At 33.3% G+C, this 17,327-nt stretch overlaps 8 protein-coding genes and 6 non-coding genes across 14 annotated transcripts; 6 read left to right on the top strand and 8 right to left on the bottom strand. All coding sequences in view use genetic code 12, as the record gives it.

Moving 5' to 3' along the window:
• Nucleotides 1–170: 170 nt before the first annotated feature.
• On the bottom strand, nucleotides 171–254 carry CTRG_06282. Its single transcript has one exon. It is a non-coding gene; the product is annotated as a tRNA-Phe (tRNA).
• A 612-nt stretch (nucleotides 255–866) lies between these two features.
• CTRG_06281 lies at nucleotides 867–951 on the bottom strand. Its single transcript has one exon. It is a non-coding gene; the product is annotated as a tRNA-Lys (tRNA).
• A 692-nt stretch (nucleotides 952–1,643) lies between these two features.
• CTRG_06280 lies at nucleotides 1,644–1,728 on the bottom strand. The gene has a single exon. It is a non-coding gene; the product is annotated as a tRNA-Lys (tRNA).
• A 555-nt stretch (nucleotides 1,729–2,283) lies between these two features.
• On the bottom strand, nucleotides 2,284–2,375 carry CTRG_06279. The gene has a single exon. It is a non-coding gene; the product is annotated as a tRNA-Lys (tRNA).
• Nucleotides 2,376–2,824: 449 nt separating this feature from the next.
• CTRG_06278 lies at nucleotides 2,825–2,899 on the bottom strand. Its single transcript has one exon. It is a non-coding gene; the product is annotated as a tRNA-Lys (tRNA).
• Nucleotides 2,900–3,684: 785 nt separating this feature from the next.
• Nucleotides 3,685–3,757, bottom strand: CTRG_06277. Its single transcript has one exon. It is a non-coding gene; the product is annotated as a tRNA-Val (tRNA).
• Nucleotides 3,758–3,918: 161 nt separating this feature from the next.
• Nucleotides 3,919–4,947, bottom strand: MDH1-3 (malate dehydrogenase; the record flags this gene model as incomplete). Its single annotated transcript, XM_002547671.1, has 1 exon — nucleotides 3,919–4,947. One exon carries the CDS (start codon nucleotides 4,945–4,947, stop codon nucleotides 3,919–3,921), a length of 1,029 nt encoding a protein of 342 aa, XP_002547717.1.
• Nucleotides 4,948–5,424: 477 nt separating this feature from the next.
• On the top strand, nucleotides 5,425–6,192 carry CTRG_02025 (uncharacterized protein; the record flags this gene model as incomplete). The annotated part of the gene is made up of 1 exon (XM_002547672.1): nucleotides 5,425–6,192. The coding sequence occupies one exon, from the start codon at nucleotides 5,425–5,427 to the stop codon at nucleotides 6,190–6,192; it is 768 nt and encodes a 255-aa protein (XP_002547718.1).
• A 279-nt stretch (nucleotides 6,193–6,471) lies between these two features.
• CTRG_02026 (methylenetetrahydrofolate reductase (NAD(P)H)) lies at nucleotides 6,472–8,373 on the top strand (the record flags this gene model as incomplete). Its single annotated transcript, XM_002547673.1, has 1 exon — nucleotides 6,472–8,373. The coding sequence occupies one exon, from the start codon at nucleotides 6,472–6,474 to the stop codon at nucleotides 8,371–8,373; it is 1,902 nt and encodes a 633-aa protein (XP_002547719.1).
• A 17-nt stretch (nucleotides 8,374–8,390) lies between these two features.
• NCE4 (Nce4p) lies at nucleotides 8,391–8,891 on the bottom strand (the record flags this gene model as incomplete). Its single annotated transcript, XM_002547674.1, has 1 exon — nucleotides 8,391–8,891. One exon carries the CDS (start codon nucleotides 8,889–8,891, stop codon nucleotides 8,391–8,393), a length of 501 nt encoding a protein of 166 aa, XP_002547720.1.
• A 133-nt stretch (nucleotides 8,892–9,024) lies between these two features.
• Nucleotides 9,025–11,955, top strand: RAD1 (ssDNA endodeoxyribonuclease; the record flags this gene model as incomplete). Its single annotated transcript, XM_002547675.1, has 1 exon — nucleotides 9,025–11,955. One exon carries the CDS (start codon nucleotides 9,025–9,027, stop codon nucleotides 11,953–11,955), a length of 2,931 nt encoding a protein of 976 aa, XP_002547721.1.
• A 244-nt stretch (nucleotides 11,956–12,199) lies between these two features.
• FGR29 (Fgr29p) lies at nucleotides 12,200–14,242 on the top strand (the record flags this gene model as incomplete). Its single annotated transcript, XM_002547676.1, has 1 exon — nucleotides 12,200–14,242. The coding sequence occupies one exon, from the start codon at nucleotides 12,200–12,202 to the stop codon at nucleotides 14,240–14,242; it is 2,043 nt and encodes a 680-aa protein (XP_002547722.1).
• Nucleotides 14,243–14,609: 367 nt separating this feature from the next.
• CTRG_02030 (uncharacterized protein) lies at nucleotides 14,610–14,975 on the top strand (the record flags this gene model as incomplete). The annotated part of the gene is made up of 1 exon (XM_002547677.1): nucleotides 14,610–14,975. The coding sequence occupies one exon, from the start codon at nucleotides 14,610–14,612 to the stop codon at nucleotides 14,973–14,975; it is 366 nt and encodes a 121-aa protein (XP_002547723.1).
• A 1,072-nt stretch (nucleotides 14,976–16,047) lies between these two features.
• Nucleotides 16,048–17,070, top strand: HEM3 (hydroxymethylbilane synthase; the record flags this gene model as incomplete). The annotated part of the gene is made up of 1 exon (XM_002547678.1): nucleotides 16,048–17,070. One exon carries the CDS (start codon nucleotides 16,048–16,050, stop codon nucleotides 17,068–17,070), a length of 1,023 nt encoding a protein of 340 aa, XP_002547724.1.
• Between the last annotated feature and the right edge of the window lie 257 nt (nucleotides 17,071–17,327).

The following is a 17,327-nucleotide window of genomic DNA, read 5'->3' on the forward strand; positions in this document are numbered from 1 at the left end:
TATAATGTTTTTTTATTATTATTATTATTATTATTATTCCATCAATATATATGAGTGATCGTAATAAAATAACATTCTAAAAAAAAAAAAAGAAAATGAAAGTGATTAATAATTGCATATCAATTCATTGCCGTTGCTTCTGTGTTTGTCGGGTGGTGGAAAAAAATAAATGCAGCTTCTGTGGCTCGAACACAGTACCTCCAGATTACTAAAGAATCTTCAGTCTGACGCTCTCTCAGATGAGCTAAAGCTGCGTATGTTATGGAAGGGGAAACGGACTAGATAACTGGGATGTGTTTACTATAAAAGGAAGAAATACTCTTCATTAATGTCCTGATTGGTCTATTCATGTTGTAGGGTCTATATGATAACCTTTAGAGTCGTGCCAGCGTAGATAAATAGTGAAAACCGTTGTTTTTTTTGGAGTTCTGGTGATACTAGTAAGTTTGTTCAAGTGTGGTAAATTCTATACATGATGTCTAATATGATGACTGTACACTTGGTATCGCATGTTAGTTTCATTAATGATTAATAATGAATTGTAACAGAAATTTTTAGTTAGTTTTTATTATTTCATATAAACTTTGTTGGTATTTGCAACCAAAATATCCATCACAGTTTTACAAATCATTGATTGAGTTTGTTGGAACTACCTGATCTTTAAAAGATACTATCCTAATAAGAACCCATAAATCGAGTCACCTTTACCACTACTTCATATAGTGAAACGAATTATATGCCTTGGGCGTGAACAACATGTTCACATTGAATGAGTGATGAAAAAAAATGAAACTCACAAATGCCTGATTCATCACCGCGCAGAACACAGCAATTACAAACATATTCAAAGCAAGTGCAAAAAAGTAAGCCCAACGCGGGGCTCGAACCCGCAACCTTTTGATGACTAGTATATCTAAGAGTCAAATGCTCTACCGATTGAGCTAGCCAGGCTTGTTGTTGTGTTGTTAAAACCTGTACAAAATAACACTTGGCCGGTTGAAGGAAAGAATCATCTTCCACTTCATCGACACACCGTCACACCATCACATCCGACAACAAGATGGTTAGCAATATAACAGCAGATGACTACCACTGTTAAGTACCACTTCCAACAGTTCCTTAGAGGCTGTACTATATTTCTCGAGTATGCTTTATTAATTTGGTTTCACTCTGTTACCAACAATTACAATGAATCCATAGGCAACTAGTCAACTAAGAATTGATTGTCTAATCATTTCTCTATATGTTTTTGGATAACCGGAGCATACCAAATGAGTAGACTTCCATAAAGAATTTTCATTACTTTAACGGATATCAAACTCTGTATTGTGGTGAGTACAAAACCTCAATGCTTATTAGTCGTATGATTCACTAAGGTTAGATTCCTCTCAAATACCATTCCATTGCACAACCTATCTCTTCCAACAATGTCAATCTAATTCAGGATTCTATATCAATTTTCACTCCACTTCCTACTCTCTTTAATATCGCATCTCAATACTTCACGCATACACAAAAAAAAATTCAATTCATTTCACAACATGAAAATTTACACAGAAAAGAATGCACTTATAACAAAAAACTAAAAAAAAAGAACTAATAATCAACTTCATACATATATTCGTTGAAAGTTGCAAAAAAGAAGCCCAACGCGGGGCTCGAACCCGCAACCTTTTGATGACTAATGTTTCTAAGAGTCAAATGCTCTACCGATTGAGCTAGCCAGGCTTTCTTGTTTTTGCCCATTCAGGCTAAAAAATGACCTTACAAAAAAGATCAAAGCATGCCCAATAGATTATTCTGGATGCTGATGATGAACGAAATTAATACATATTTGAAACAAGACAAAACAGCATTATTAGCAATACCATGCCATTGATACCTTTATTAAATAACCAAGTCATTTATATCTTATATGTAGAAGTTATCCCCTCTCAGTTATTCTTTATGTTATGACATCTATAAACGACATTAATAGTGATATCTTTTGTACATCTATCTGAATAACAACTATATATCTCCTGACTAGTTTACGCTCACTCACATATCCCATTCAGTCCAGGCTTATCATAAGTTAGTTTTTTTTATTTCATTTCTTTTTATTTCACGCTACCACATCGCAGCACAGAAAAAAAAAAAGAAAATCTCACACAACACAAATGCTCATCTCGTCGATATACTCCAAAATTTAACACTAAACAATGAATCAGAACCACAATAAAAAAAAAAAAGAAATAATACACAAGTTTATACATGTATTAGATATCAAATTAACAAAAAAGAAGCCCAACGCGGGACTCGAACCCGCAACCTTGAGATATCCTTTTAATTTCTATTAAAAGTCTCACGCTCTAAGCCGATTGAGCTAGCTAGGCTACCAATTGATGTCTGTCCATTTTCAGAACGAAGGTCACTCTGAGTGGCAGGGAATCTAGCTAGATGACACTATTCTCATTAGACACCACCGCATATTATATTCGCTACAGAGAGAACATTCAGTTGTTGTACCAACACACTGCGACAATGACCCATCACTTCAGTCGATGCTATTGCCTACATTTAAAGTAGTCATAGTTGATAGTAGACACAGACAGAAGAAAACAGTAGCACTTGTATCAGTATCTTCTCTTTGATGGGTGGTTCTGCTTTGGCTCTAGATTAGCACGCGCTACCATTGTCCTCTGACTAAATTGACGACCCTAAAAATTTTTCTCGTAGTTTTCACACCCAGTTCATCTCATCTCATCTCTAAACTCCAAAAAAAATGAATAATTGACTCTATAACATAAACTGAAAAACATCAATCACAAAGACAAAAAAGAAAAGCCCAACGCGGGACTCGAACCCGCAACCTTGAGATTAAAAGTCTCACGCTCTAAGCCGATTGAGCTAGCTAGGCTTTGTTGTGTTTTCGTTGAACACCAACAATGACCACACTGGGAATATAGAAGAGATGTTACAAACTGTTTACTGCTTGACTCTAGAACAGTATACATCGATACCACCTACTAAACAAGAGAGACAAAATTAGGAGCATCTATACTTCCAAGTGATTCCCTCTTTACATAAAGCTAATACTAGTATGTACTATTCATTGAAGTACTCGTCATGGATGAAATATCTCACGAGAAAATCGAATTGTTCATAAAGTAAATCATTAGAGTGAAACAACGTTAACTTGGTGATCAGAATTCTTACAGAATAAAGTCGTCGGCTGTTACAAATGAATATTAATATAATCCAATGAATACATTAAAATACTTCTAAACTTTTGCCACTGTGAGTGTATGATAATTGTTAGCAAATATTTTTCTCCAATGTGACTTTTTCATCAACCTCTACTTTATGTACAAGACAATAGACAGACAAAGTAACCTGACTAATTAAAGACAAACAGAATGGTTACATCTCGAGGCATCCCACAATACTGATTTGGGATTTTATTTGAACAACTTGTGTAGCAGGTTTATTTTTTTTTTTTTTGATTATTCCTCTTTTCAAAAAGTTGGGTAGCATTTCAATGTGTGAACAATCATTTTCTTCTTTCTAATACATATTTGAAAAATTTCTAAAATCAAACATAGCATAGTATCTAACAACAATTCAACCATTTATCATTACTTATACGCCCACTAATATAGCAAAAAAAAATGTTTGAGCCGTTAAAAAAAACAAAAAAATATGTGACCAAGGCGAGGATCGAACTCGCGACCAATCCGGTGTAAACGGATTATCCTAACCTCTAGACCACTCGGCCAACTTGGACAAACGCCCAATTCGTTGAAGATCTCAAAGTCTGAGGTCGTCCTACGATGTAAAACACCACGATCACCAGATTTTTAAAAGAATTTTGTTAAAAAAGATCCTTTAATATTAAACAAATCAAAACCCAGTAGATTATTCATTCATTATACATTCCTACAACTTAGATGCATGTACAAATTCAGTACCTTGTTTGATTGAACTTTGCAATCCCTTCAAAGCAACTTCAACCAATTTCTTTTCAGCTGGAGTGACAGTCAATTCTTCGAATGGATTGATAAAAGATCTAATTTCTCCCTGAGATAAAACAACTGGAACAGAAAAGAATTCAACACCACCCAAGTATTTTTCAGAAAATTCTTTACCTCCTGGTACACCTGGCAAGTAGATGTAAGAAGAGTCTGGGATTTTTCCACTTGGAGAAGGACCGCCAGTTACTGAACTGATCACATATTCGGCAAATCTATAACCAGCATAAGCCATGGATAAAGTGGCAGATCCAGCACCATTTTTAGCTTGAACAACTTCATCACCACCAAATTGAACTCTGTGGACAAAGCTAGTGTAGTCCTTGTCACTCAATAGTCTGACACTTGGATCGTATCCAACCAATGGAACAATAGTATCACCTGAGTGACCACCAATAACAGAAATTTTACCCTTCAATTTAGTTGGGTCAGTGTTGGTCAATTCACCCAAGAATGTTTCGGCTCTGACGCTATCCAAAGTAGTGACACCAAACAACTTAAGTGGGTTGAAAACACCTAATTTTTTCAAGACCTCGGCAGCAATTGGGACAGTAGCATTAACTGGGTTTGAAATAATCAAGATAGCAGCATTTGGAGCAACTCTACCGATATTTGCCACCAAATCTCTAATGATTGAAGCGTTGATGTTGAACAAATCTGCTCTAGTCATACCTGGTTTTCTTGGAACCCCAGCTGGAATGATAACCAAATCAGTTCCAGTCAATGCTTCAGTAATGGCAGTTTTATCTTCCTTATCTTTAGGTTGATGTCCTGTAACTACGGCTGGAGTGTTGATATGTGACAAATCAGCAGCTACACCTTTGGCATTGACAATATCAAATAATGCCAACTCTGTGACATTTGGATTTAATTTCAAAAGCAAGGATAATGGTTGACCAATACCCCCAGCAGCTCCTGCAACAGTAACTTTAACCATGATTGTTCTTTAGTAGGATTATTCTCTAATGATTACAAATGAAGAAAAAAAAAAACAGCAACAACAATAATAAAGAATACTGTGTTTGTTGAAAAAAAAAATGAATAGAAAACAAAAGAATCGAGATATAGGGGATTTATTTAATATAAAATTTTTTCTTCTGTGTTTCTGCTGATGCAAATAGTGGGGTCTATTTGATATTATGACTTGTGAAAATTTTGTAACCCTCGGCACCAGACGCAATCTTATTTTTTTTTTTAATAATAATTTGTTTATGTAATAAAACGTGACACGGAATTTCCCTAATAAAAATGAGACAGCAAGCGACAATAGCAACAACAGCACACGCACGGAAAATTCGAAAGAGGTCAGAAAATTTTTTTTTTTTTTTTAATTTCAATTGATTTTTTTTTCTCTCTTTTATCGGAGAAAGTGAGAACGATAAACCTACTAATCATCTTAACAACCGTCAACTCAATGATCTTCACTACTTTACTAGCTTTTATCACAGCTGTTTCGGCTATTGATTGCAGTGCTAACGAGCTTAAACCTTATAACCTTGAAAGTATCAAGGGGATCTATTCATTTTCCACACTCAAGAACACTCCACCATCGACTACAAATCTCACTTGGAATGTTGGTATATGTGAACCAGTTAATAATATTCAAGATTGTCCTCAAGATTCCGATATCTGTGGTGTTACTACAATTCAATTAAAGGACGCAAAACCCATTGTGTCCGAAGTTATCCCGTTTAGTGGTACTTTACAAAAGAAATACGAAACCTCCGATAATGGTGTCAAGGTCATCTACAATGGTGCTCATTGGGGTGACGCGCTTGTAAATGCCGAATTGAACTTCATTTGTGATAAGGAATCCACCGACAAATCACTTACTTTGGAACAATGGGATGGTACTAATTTGAAACTTTCCATGAAGAACAAAGCTGCCTGTATTACTAGTGATGAAGATAAGAAAAAGAATGAAAAACCAAAACCTGATGGAGGTGAATCTTGGGGATGGTTTACTTGGATTTTCATCTTTTTGGTTTTGTTTTTGAGTATTTATATTGTTGGAGGCGCTTGGTTCCAATACAACAAAGGAAATGCCATCGACTTCCAAAGCGCATTAAAAGAAGTCGTTGAAAACTTTATCGAATTATTGAAGGGATTGCCAAGTTTTAGTAAAGAAATCATTGAAAAATTCACTGGCAGAAGCAATAGAGGTGAATACAGTGCTGTATAGTTAGTATTTATTTTATTATATACTACTTGCGTATGTACTTCGTTTCCACAACAATATAATCATTCCAACACGGCTTAAGTACGTCGACTATGCCACAGATTGTTCACCCTCGACCATGAGTCAACTGTCGCGCGGAAGTTGTAACCATTGTGGCATTGGCAATCGACGTGCAAAATGAGAAAAATTAAGAAATGAGCGAAATAAGAGAAAAATATGAATGAACCAAAAATTAAACTCATCTGTTTCAACCTTTTTCTCTCCCCCCACTAACAACAAACCATGAGTACTGTATCAGAGCGCATATCATCGTTAAAACCAGATGAAAGATTTGTTTCATTTGAATTCTTCCCACCAAAGACCGATTCGGGGTTTAGAAATTTACTAGCCAGATTGAATCGTATGCTGGCTTTCAATCCATTATTCATCACAATTACTTGGGGAGCAGGTGGTTCCACTAGTGAAAAGTCTTTGGATTTAGCAGCTACTTGTCAAAAAGAAGTAGGTATAACCACAGTGTTGCACTTGACATGTACAAATACCAACAAGGAAATTATCGATGAAGCATTGGCTCGTGCTAAAGCCAATGGCATAAGAAATATATTGGCGTTAAGAGGTGATCCACCAAGAGCAGAAGAATACTGGACTCCAAATTGTGATTTCAATGGGGCAGTTGATTTAGTGAGATATATCAGACAACAATATGGTGATTATTTCTGTATTGGTGTGGCAGCTTACCCTGAGGGACATGTTGATGGTGCCGACATTTCAGGACAAGATCCAAAGAAAGATATCCCATTCTTGATCGAAAAGGTTAAAGCTGGTGGTGACTTTATTGTGACTCAATTATTTTATGATGTTGATAAGTTTATCGCTTTTGAAAAGTTGATTCAAGAGCACGACGAATTGAAGAATATTCCTTTGATTCCTGGGTTAATGCCAATTACAACATACAAAGTCTTCAATAGAGCAGCCAAGTTATCCCATGCAACTATCCCTAGAGAAATATCTCAACAAGTTGATAAAGTTAGTCACGATGATGATGCTGTTAAAGCTCTTGGGGTTGAAATCTTAAGTAATATAATCGACAGAATTGACAAAGAGACAAATATCAAAGGTTATCATTTCTATACCTTGAATTTAGAAAAAGCTGTTGCCTCCATATTGGATAAGTCTGATGTCTTGAGACCTATTTTAGAAGGCCCATCTACTGTCATGGAACACGATGATGCAATTGCTTCAGATTCTGATGATGACGAGGATATGAATACCGGACAAGCTGTTAGTGTCACCCGTAGAAGATCATCTATAAATGACAATAGTTTGATGGGAAGTAAAGCTCTTATTGGAAAGGCATTATTGAAGGATAAGAAAACTCTTGTTGATATCAGTACTGGTAAAGGTGCTCTTGGGAAAGATGCCACTTGGGATGATTTCCCTAATGGTAGATTTGGTGACTCCAATTCTCCAGCGTATGGTGAAATTGATGGTTATGGTCCAACTTTAAAGATTCATTCTCCTGCTGAAGCTGAAATCAAATGGGGTTCTCCAGAAACCACAAAAGACTTAGCACAGATCTTCATTGATTATTTGTCGGGTAAAATTGACGTTATTCCATGGGCTGATCAAGCCTTATCTCCAGAAACAGCATTGATTCAAGAAGAATTATTCCAATTAAATGAAAAGGGATGGTTTTCAGTGGCTTCTCAACCAGCTGCCAATGCTTGCAAATCAACTGACAATATCTTTGGATGGGGTCCACGTAATGGGGTGGTGTATCAAAAGGCATTTGTTGAATTATTTATGCCAAAAGACGATTGGAATAAATTGAAGCCATTGGTTGAAGCATCTGATTCAATAACTTACTATGCTGCTGATAAAACCAACAAAATTGAAGCTAAGGTGCCGGCTGGCCATGATATTAAATTAACAAAGAATGCAGTTACATGGGGCGTTTTCCCACTGAAAGAAGTACTTCAACCAACAGTAATTGATTACGAATCATTCAAGGCATGGAATGAAGAGTCCTTTTTATTATGGCTCGAGTGGTCAAGATGTTACAAGAAAAATTCAAAATCTTTTGAATTGTTAAATAAAGTTTATGAAAATTATGTATTGGTTTGTTTGATATATCATGACTTCCCAGAAGAACATGGATTGTGGGATTTTTTACTTGACGAATAGCAATTAGCTTATAAGCTTTAAAGTTGTAACCAATCTATATGTTTTTTAATTATCCCATCATTTAGTATAGATACATAGTCCGCATCAACTGAGTTAATTCCTTGATATTGACAATGTTTATTTGAAAGAAGTAAAACTCCATTGAACACAGGAGTTCCTTCCTTAACGCGTAGTCTGCCACCTAATTTTAAAGGTAATGGAGTTCCAGTTTTACTGACATGTAAAAATCTTAATGGTTCTTTTTCATAACCTTGAATGACATTTTTGTTTGATATATCCTCTAGTATTAGTTTATAAGTATCATTTGTAATGGTTGATTTATCATTATCATTTTCTTGGTCATCATCTTTATCAAGGTTCACTTCAGTGATGATCTTACGTTTGACTCGATCAACGGATGACTTATTGGGATCATCTAATTCTTTCCATTCCTCAAGTTGTGCAACTCTTGATTTTGATATGTTTTCGATCCAGATGATTCGATATGTGGTGGGATTAGCTAATGTAGATTCGTCCATTGAAGATGATGTATTATGTATACAAGTGGATTCAATGAATCAAAGTTCTACGCAGCAACATCAAAAAAAAATAAAACTTCAAAAAAAAAAAACAACTCGTAGAACAACATGATCTACTTTTGTTACACCAACAATGTCATTATTTGTGGAGGAAGAAGATAAACAACCAGAAAGTAATAACTCAATCCCAGTAACATTTGTTGATCAAGACGTAATACCCGTTTTTCCAGAACGAGAAATCAATTGTGCATTACCATTGAAATATCAACAAGATATTGTGAGAAACACGCTTACAAAGGATGGATTATTAGTTTTGGGACATGGTTTAGGATGGGAGATCATCACTTCTAATTTAATTCACGCATTAAGTACACCATTTGTTAACCTCGGAACCAATATTAAGAAAAAATCTTTGATAATTCTTCTAAATGCAAATGATAATGAACTTTCAAGACTACAAGAAGAATTAATTGATCTTTCAGGTGGAGATGATGATGATAAACTAATAAGGATAGGTGGTGAAACACAATCCCATAAAAGACTGAAAATATATAAAGAAGGTGGAATAATATCAATTTCTCCAATGTTGTTAATAAATGATATATTATCATTCATGATTTCACCTAATGATATTACAGGGTTGATTATTTTCCACGCGGAACGTATTAAAGAGTTTGGCAACGACGCGTTTTTGATTAGATTATACAGAGATAGAAACAATTGGGGCTTTATTAAAGCATTTTCAGATAAGCCAGAGAGCTTTGTTGGATTTACTCCGTTGGCAACTAAATTGAAGATACTCAATTTATCGCATGTATTCCTTTGGCCAAGATTCCATATGACAATTTCAGAATCCTTCAACATTAGAAACAAGAAAGATACTGTTGGAAAACTTGTAACTGAGGTTAAAGTTGGATTAACACCCAATATGAAGAAACTACAGTCGCTTATAACGTCAGTTATTGAAGGATGTGTGCGAGAACTTAAGCGACATAACAGCGATCTTGATCTTGAATACTGTCACGTTGATAACATATATGATGATGGCTTTGCCGACAACATAAAAGCTAGTTTACAAAGTAACTGGCATAGACTTACTCCAATCAGCAAGAATTTGATCTTCAGTATTGGTTTCCTTTCAGATCTTTTGGGAGCGTTGTTGATCACAGACTCAATAGGGTTCTACCATATTCTTAATGAAAGGATTGAAGCCGATTTGATATTGCAACGAACTCAAAATCGAAGCAAAGAGCCTTGGTTGATGTCTGATGAGGCTGGTGCAATAAAGTCAATTGCGGCAGCGAGAGTGTTTGGAACAGAACGTGGGACATATGCATTGGAAGAATTGCCAAAATGGAATGAATTAGGCAAACTTGTTCATGATATACTGATTGAGAAGGAGAAAGCTCAAGAAAAGAATTGTGGTCCGATTTTAATTGTGTGCAAGAACAAAATTGTTGCTTCTGAAATTGTGTCGGTGTTGAATACAATGCAAGAAAGAAAGGTTGCTGATAGACATGGGTTCTCCTGCCGCAAATACATGATTGAAAAGCTTAGGACATATTGTGAATGGCAAAATAATATTAGCCCTCGAATTAAACAAATTAGTGAGGAACTAGCTGGTAAACAAAGTGATACTGGTGGTGATGTGGGATCTAGTGTATCGCCAACATTTTCAAGAAATGGGGAGCCAAGAAGCAAAAGAAGACGAACTAGAGGTGGATCTGCGACAGCAGCAGCAGTAGTACAATCACATCAACAACAGATTAAAGATTCTACAAAAGTTGACATTCAAGTTGTAGATGAACTTGAGGCAGAATACGACCAAGAGGTTGCAGAAACTAGTATCCATAATGATGATGGTGATGATGATGATGATGATGAGATTTTGGAATTTACAGAGATTGACGACGATTCAGGAATTCAAAATGGTTTTGATTTTGCTCATATAAAGAAGGAAGATCAAGTTATTGTTGAAGTTTTTGATGAATTTTGGAATACTGCTACTATTCAAGAGTTGCATCCCTCACATATTATTATGTATGAACATGATTTGACATTTTTGAGAAGAGTTGAAATGTATCAAGCTATTAATCGTGAACATCCAGCAGAAGTTTATTTGATGTACTACCGAGATTCCGTTGAAGAACAAAAACATTTACTTAGAATCAAAAAGGAAAAAGATGCATTCAGTAAACTTATTAAAGAGAAGGCAGCACTTCCTAAACGATTTGATACTGAAGCGGACAATGCCAAATTTAAGATTCGTAAACCAGATGTTGTTAATACTAGAATCGCAGGAGGAGCTAAATTTAGAACCGAAGCAGATGAAATGCAAGTGATTGTTGATAGTAGAGAATTTAAATCCTCGACACCATTCCTGATATATCTTACTGGTATGACAGTTATTCCTAGCATGATTACTGTTGGTGATTATATTTTATCTCCAACAACATGTGTTGAAAGAAAATCCATTCTGGATTTGATTGAAAGTTTTAAAAACGGGAGATTATTTTCACAATGTAAACAAATGTTTAGACATTACAGGAATCCTATTTTGTTGATTGAGTTCAGCAACAATGAATCCTTTTCATTGCAATCATTTAGTACCTATAGATTTACAAGAGGTGTGAAAGAAGAAGTTGACAATGATAATGCTGTTTCCGATAAGAAACAAGTTCCTGTTCAAGAGAATATAATGAAATTATTATATCAATTCCCGAAACTACAAATAATATGGTCATCTTCACCACAAGAGACAGCCCAAATATTTTTAGAATTAAAGTCAAATCAAGAAGAACCAAATGTAGCTGAAGCACTTGATAAAGGTGTTAACAAGGCAATTACCACTGGTGATGGATCACCAGCAATGTATTATGATGCTGCAATCGACTTTATTATGAACATACCTGGTATTACTGTTCATAATTATGAAAAAGTGATTCAACAAGTGAAAAACATTGAAGAATTAGTATGTCTTCCATTAGAGAGATTTCAGGATTTACTTGGTAAAGAAAATGGTAGAAATGCATTTAAGTTTATCAATCATGAATTTGGAGTTTAACGCAGGGACTTTTTTTTTGTCTAATAAAGTTTTTCACAGCCGTTGAAAACTATATATTTTTTTTTTCGGTTGCTAAAAATTTGTTTATATTTTCGCTCAAAATGGATATAGTGTAAATATTGAATATCGTCACTGCCTCACCTCTTGACAAGTGTAAATCAGGTCTGAAACTTTGAAACTTGATTATGGGTTTTTCTTTCATTATATATATATATATTCTAATCCAAATAGTTATCATTGTATCATGTTGAGATATACCATTAGTCGTAAACATGATTTTAAAACTCATTATTTTAATATTCAAAAACTAATAAATTCAAAAGTTCAATTAAGTCTTAAATATGAACAATTAAAATCACCAGAGATCCATTCAACTTTGATGAGACCAATAACTCAAGAAATACTTAATATTTCTCATGATAATGAATCAGATCAAAAGATATCAAATCATATTATATTTATATTGTTATTATTACGATATGAATATTTAATTCAATCAGAGAATAATTTAATTGCATTTGATTTATTAATTACAAAAGCAACAGTTTGTGAAATATTATCAATTCGAATGTTAAGAGAATATAAATCATTTAATAGAATTAATATGTTATTTATTAAACCATTAATTGAAATTAAATCAAATTTAAATTTTAATACTTTAGAATTATGTGTTTTATCAGATTCTAAAAAATTTTTATCACAACCTATTATAGTTAGAATATTAGAAAGATTTTATAATGGAGAACTTATAAATAATGAAGATTTAAAAGATGATGAGAAATATTTACTTGATGATGAATATATTGCAGATTATACATTTGATAAAATTTTCATGAAAAGAATTATTCAAAGAGTTAATACTGTTCCAAAATATCAATCACTAGTTATAAATTTTAAAATTATGATGTTTCTGTTTTTATATTTCTTATTAATGTATGAGAAACCAGTAGGGTTAATATTTTGGTCATTTGGTATTAGTTTTAATGTTGAATTATTTTTGAAATTATATTATATTGAATGGAAATTTATGAAGATGATAATATGGAATTATATTGATTTTTTATTAATTATGTTAATTGATATTTCTTTGGTATTAAAAATTACAGGTAATTCATATTTCAAAGATATTTTCAGTTTAATTGGGATAATTTTGTTTCCTAGAGTACTTTCCATATTCAATAATTATGTGTTTTTCAATTTGATTGTTCTTTCATTTAACAAAATGATATTCAATTTGATTGGTTTAATATTCTTTTTCTTTACTTTGATTAGTGGGTTTTATTTTAGTTTTGTTACATTGAGTGAAAATCAAACCAATGGTGAAATACTATTCAATATGATCAAGATATTTTTTGGTTTTACTCCTTCAGTTTGGAATAATTGGGATAATTATAATATGTTGGGAAAAGTTATGCAAATGGGATATTTGTTTTTAAATGATTTCATTGTGGGGACCATATTGGCTATTTGTTTAAGTGGGATATTTATAAAAGTTAGAGAAAACAACCACGAGGAGTTTAATTTCTTCAAATCTACCAATTTAATATTATATTTTAAACTTGCTAAATTAAACCAGCAAACTTCAGTGTTTAACAATTTTTTATATTTGTTCAAATTACCAATGGTTGTTTTACTTTTTGGATATGAAATAATCAAATCTAAAAATTATGTGCAGCCATCATCAGAATTGAAAAATTTCACATTTTTAAAACCAGAAGAAGATGAAAATGTATCATATTCTAGAAGACCTAGTCAAAGGAAGCCAACAAAGTATCAATCATTGAGTACATTAGGTGGAGGAGGACATTTAAGAACAGCATCTACCGATTCATTTTTCATTAATGAGTTGTTAAACAAAAAGTATGGTAGATTGGAGACAACAAAGACAAATTTGAATACAACAGAAAGAATTACATCAATGAAACTTACTCAACCATTTAGCATACCACGACAGAGACCATATCCACCACCACAACAACAACAACAATTTCAAACATCACCTGCAATGTATGTCGCGTCACCACCGCAGCCGTCAACAAGTAATGCTGAAATTTTATCAAGATTTACACACTTGGAGAATATTATTGCGAAACATTCACTTGTAGCTAATAGTTTAGACGATAGCAGGTCTGTAATGATGTATGATATTAGAGAAATGGAAGATAATGATGAATTACTGATTAGTAGTGGGACGACAAATGATCAAGATGTTAGAGACGAGCTTGAATTGAGTAAAGACAATAATATGGAAGATATTGACCAATACGATAGTGATGAAACATTTTAGTAAGCCATCAAATAGAGTTTAGTTTCTAATGTATGATTTTACTCTTTATGTAATCAAATACAATTCCCCTTGACGAAATTTTCTTGTCCAGATTTAGCGTAAACCTGATGATGATGATGTTGATGATGATGATGCAGAAAAAGAGAAGACGTTCAGTCTAGATTTAACAATCTGGTTACTAATCAAAGAAGAGTAGAAGAAACAAAGGACACTGTGGAATAATCTCATGTTTAGGTTTATCGCATTCTAGGTGAAGAGAACATTGACACCAACCAAGCCCACCTTGGTTCATATTCCATTAGATTGAAATAGAACTGTCAAGAATGTGAATGTGTCGATTAATTACTCCTTTGGATATCTCCATCTTATGAAACAAAATAGAATGATTGATTACAACAAATGTAGATCTTTTTTTACTTCCTTTCAATGTATAAATGTTTGTTGCAGAATGTTGGTTGCCTTTTTAATACGGCAGATCCTTTTTTTTATTTTTTATTTTTATTTTTTCTTTTGTGTGCTCTTGGGCTGCGATCGAGCTGTGGAACCACACACTCTCTCTCTCCCACGACCCACCCCTCGCTTGTCTGGTGTGGGGAACAGTGCGACTGTCGCCGTGGAAGCAAACAATCGAAAACGCGAACCATTAGCGGGAAATAACCAAAATGCAAAATTCCGCCAATCACTGTCAGAAAAAAAAAAATTTTTCGAGTGTTTACAAAAAATTTTTCTATAAAACAAAAACATCTATTATTTATTCAATCACACTTCCCACCATCTTGAGAATACTAGATTGGGGTTTGTTATTACTATTGAAGATTTACTATTAGTAAACCGTCGAATTGCTTTTGTTTTAAATGAAATTCTAATTTTAGATGTTTGGCTTTTGGTTGGCCCTTACATACGTCTAACCAATCAGAGCCGAGGAATTGGTAATTTTTTCAAGCAATATAATTTAGTTTCAATTCGATATTTACAATTCATGCCTCCTCTGCTTTTAAAAACTGAAAGATTGTGCATGTATGGTTGCAAATAATAAACAAACGTCAATCTTTAAAGGTAGAGAATATGTAAAAAGGAAAAGTGCTCTTATTCAATTGAGTATGATTTGCTTGAGCGAATTACATGTTTCACATTATATATAAATGAGAAAGAATATCTCCTCGTTTTTGAATAATTTTATCTCCTCTTTTTCTTCTTCTTCTTATTCTTCTTGTTAATTATCACATTTAGTGTTTAGAGAACTTGGCTACTTATACAAAGTCTTAGTTGCAAAATAGTATAAAATTTCAGAAGCAATTTATTAAAATCATACACAAATTTTGCCCCATTTCAAATAATCGTTCCCTCATTGGTCCATTTTACTCAATTCGGTAAACTAATCCGTGTCAACAGCAGCAGCAGCAGCAGCAGCAGCAGCAGCAGAAAAAAAAAATTTATTAGTGGTTTCTTTTTCCTGCTTTTTCCCTGGCTAACAAAATAAAAATTTCTCTCCCCCATCACACTTACAAACAGAGAGAGGAAAAGAGAAAAACTCACAAGATTTTCATACCAATTGAATAAAAATAAAAATAAAAATAAAAAGAAAGAAAATTTTTTTGCTTTGCAATTTTTATATTTATTCCCGACAATTTCCATTTACCTGAATTTTTTTTTTTATCACATTTATATATATATTCATTCCATTTGATCTTCTTTTTTTAAAAAATTTTAAATTTTGAAAAAGAATCTTGTTGAATATTCATAGTTTTCATTTTTGTTTATCCTTCCCAAATACTAGTCATTATTTTTGCAAAATTTAATCAACCATGCCTCACAATATTATGTCCATCAATGATTCAAATCATGTGCAAATTGGTGGTAGAAAATCAAAGTTGGCTGTTGTCCAATCTGAATTAGTTAAAAAGGCTATTGAAGATACTTTCCCAAACTTGTCCTGTTCTATATTGGCTTTATCTACTTTGGGTGATAAAGTTCAAACTCAACCTTTGTATACTTTTGGTGGTAAATCATTATGGACTAAAGAATTGGAAATTTTGTTACTAGATAGCATCGATGAATATCCACAATTAGATCTTATCGTTCATTCTTTGAAAGATATGCCAACCAATTTACCTGAAGAATTTGAATTGGGTTGTATTTTCCAAAGAGAAGATCCAAGAGATGCTGTTGTCATGAAGAGTGGTTCTCCTTATAAACTGTTGAAGGATTTACCTGCAGGTGCTATTGTTGGTACTTCATCCATCAGAAGACTGTCACAATTAATTAAAAACTATCCTCATTTGAGATTCGAGCTGGTTAGAGGTAACATTCAAACTAGATTGAACAAGTTGGATCAACCAGATAATGAATACTGTTGTCTTATATTGGCCAGTGCTGGTTTGATCAGATTAGGTTTAGGTGACAGAATAACCTCTTTCTTGGATGATATGTATTATGCCGTTGGTCAAGGTGCCTTGGGTATAGAAATCAGAAGAGGTGATGATAAAGTTAAACCAATTTTACAAAAAATCGAAGATCCAATAGCCACCGTGTGTTGTCTTGCGGAAAGATCATTAATGAGATATCTTGAAGGTGGTTGTTCAGTACCATTGGGAGTCAACAGTAATTACAATGAAGATACACAAGAATTGACATTAAAAGGTATAATAGTCAGTCCTGATGGTTCAGTATGGATTGAAGACGAAGTTGTCAAAACCATCAATTGCAATGAAGATTGTGAACAAGTTGGTATTGAATTAGGAGATAAATTAAAAGCCAAAGGTGCCAAAGAAATATTAGACAAGATTGATATGACCAGAAATATTAACGCCAGACCAACTGAAGTATGATCCAGTTATCATATGCATTCAATATATTCATATATATATACATATAAAGGGGGGACATTTATTTTTACTATTCATTTAATTTTTAAAAGAAAAAGGTTGATTATTTTATTTTGTTTATTCATAATTGGTTGATTTTATTCTTATTCTTTTCATATTGGTTTGTTTTATCATTTTTTATTTTTGCATGTCATTTAGTTTGAAATTTTTTTTTTTTATTTTGCTTCGTTATTATTTTTGTTGATAAACAAGGTCAATGT

This window comes from Candida tropicalis (genome assembly GCF_000006335.3).
Source record: "Candida tropicalis MYA-3404 genomic scaffold supercont3.2, whole genome shotgun sequence".
NCBI classification, from domain to species: Eukaryota; Fungi; Ascomycota; class Pichiomycetes; order Serinales; family Debaryomycetaceae; genus Candida; species Candida tropicalis.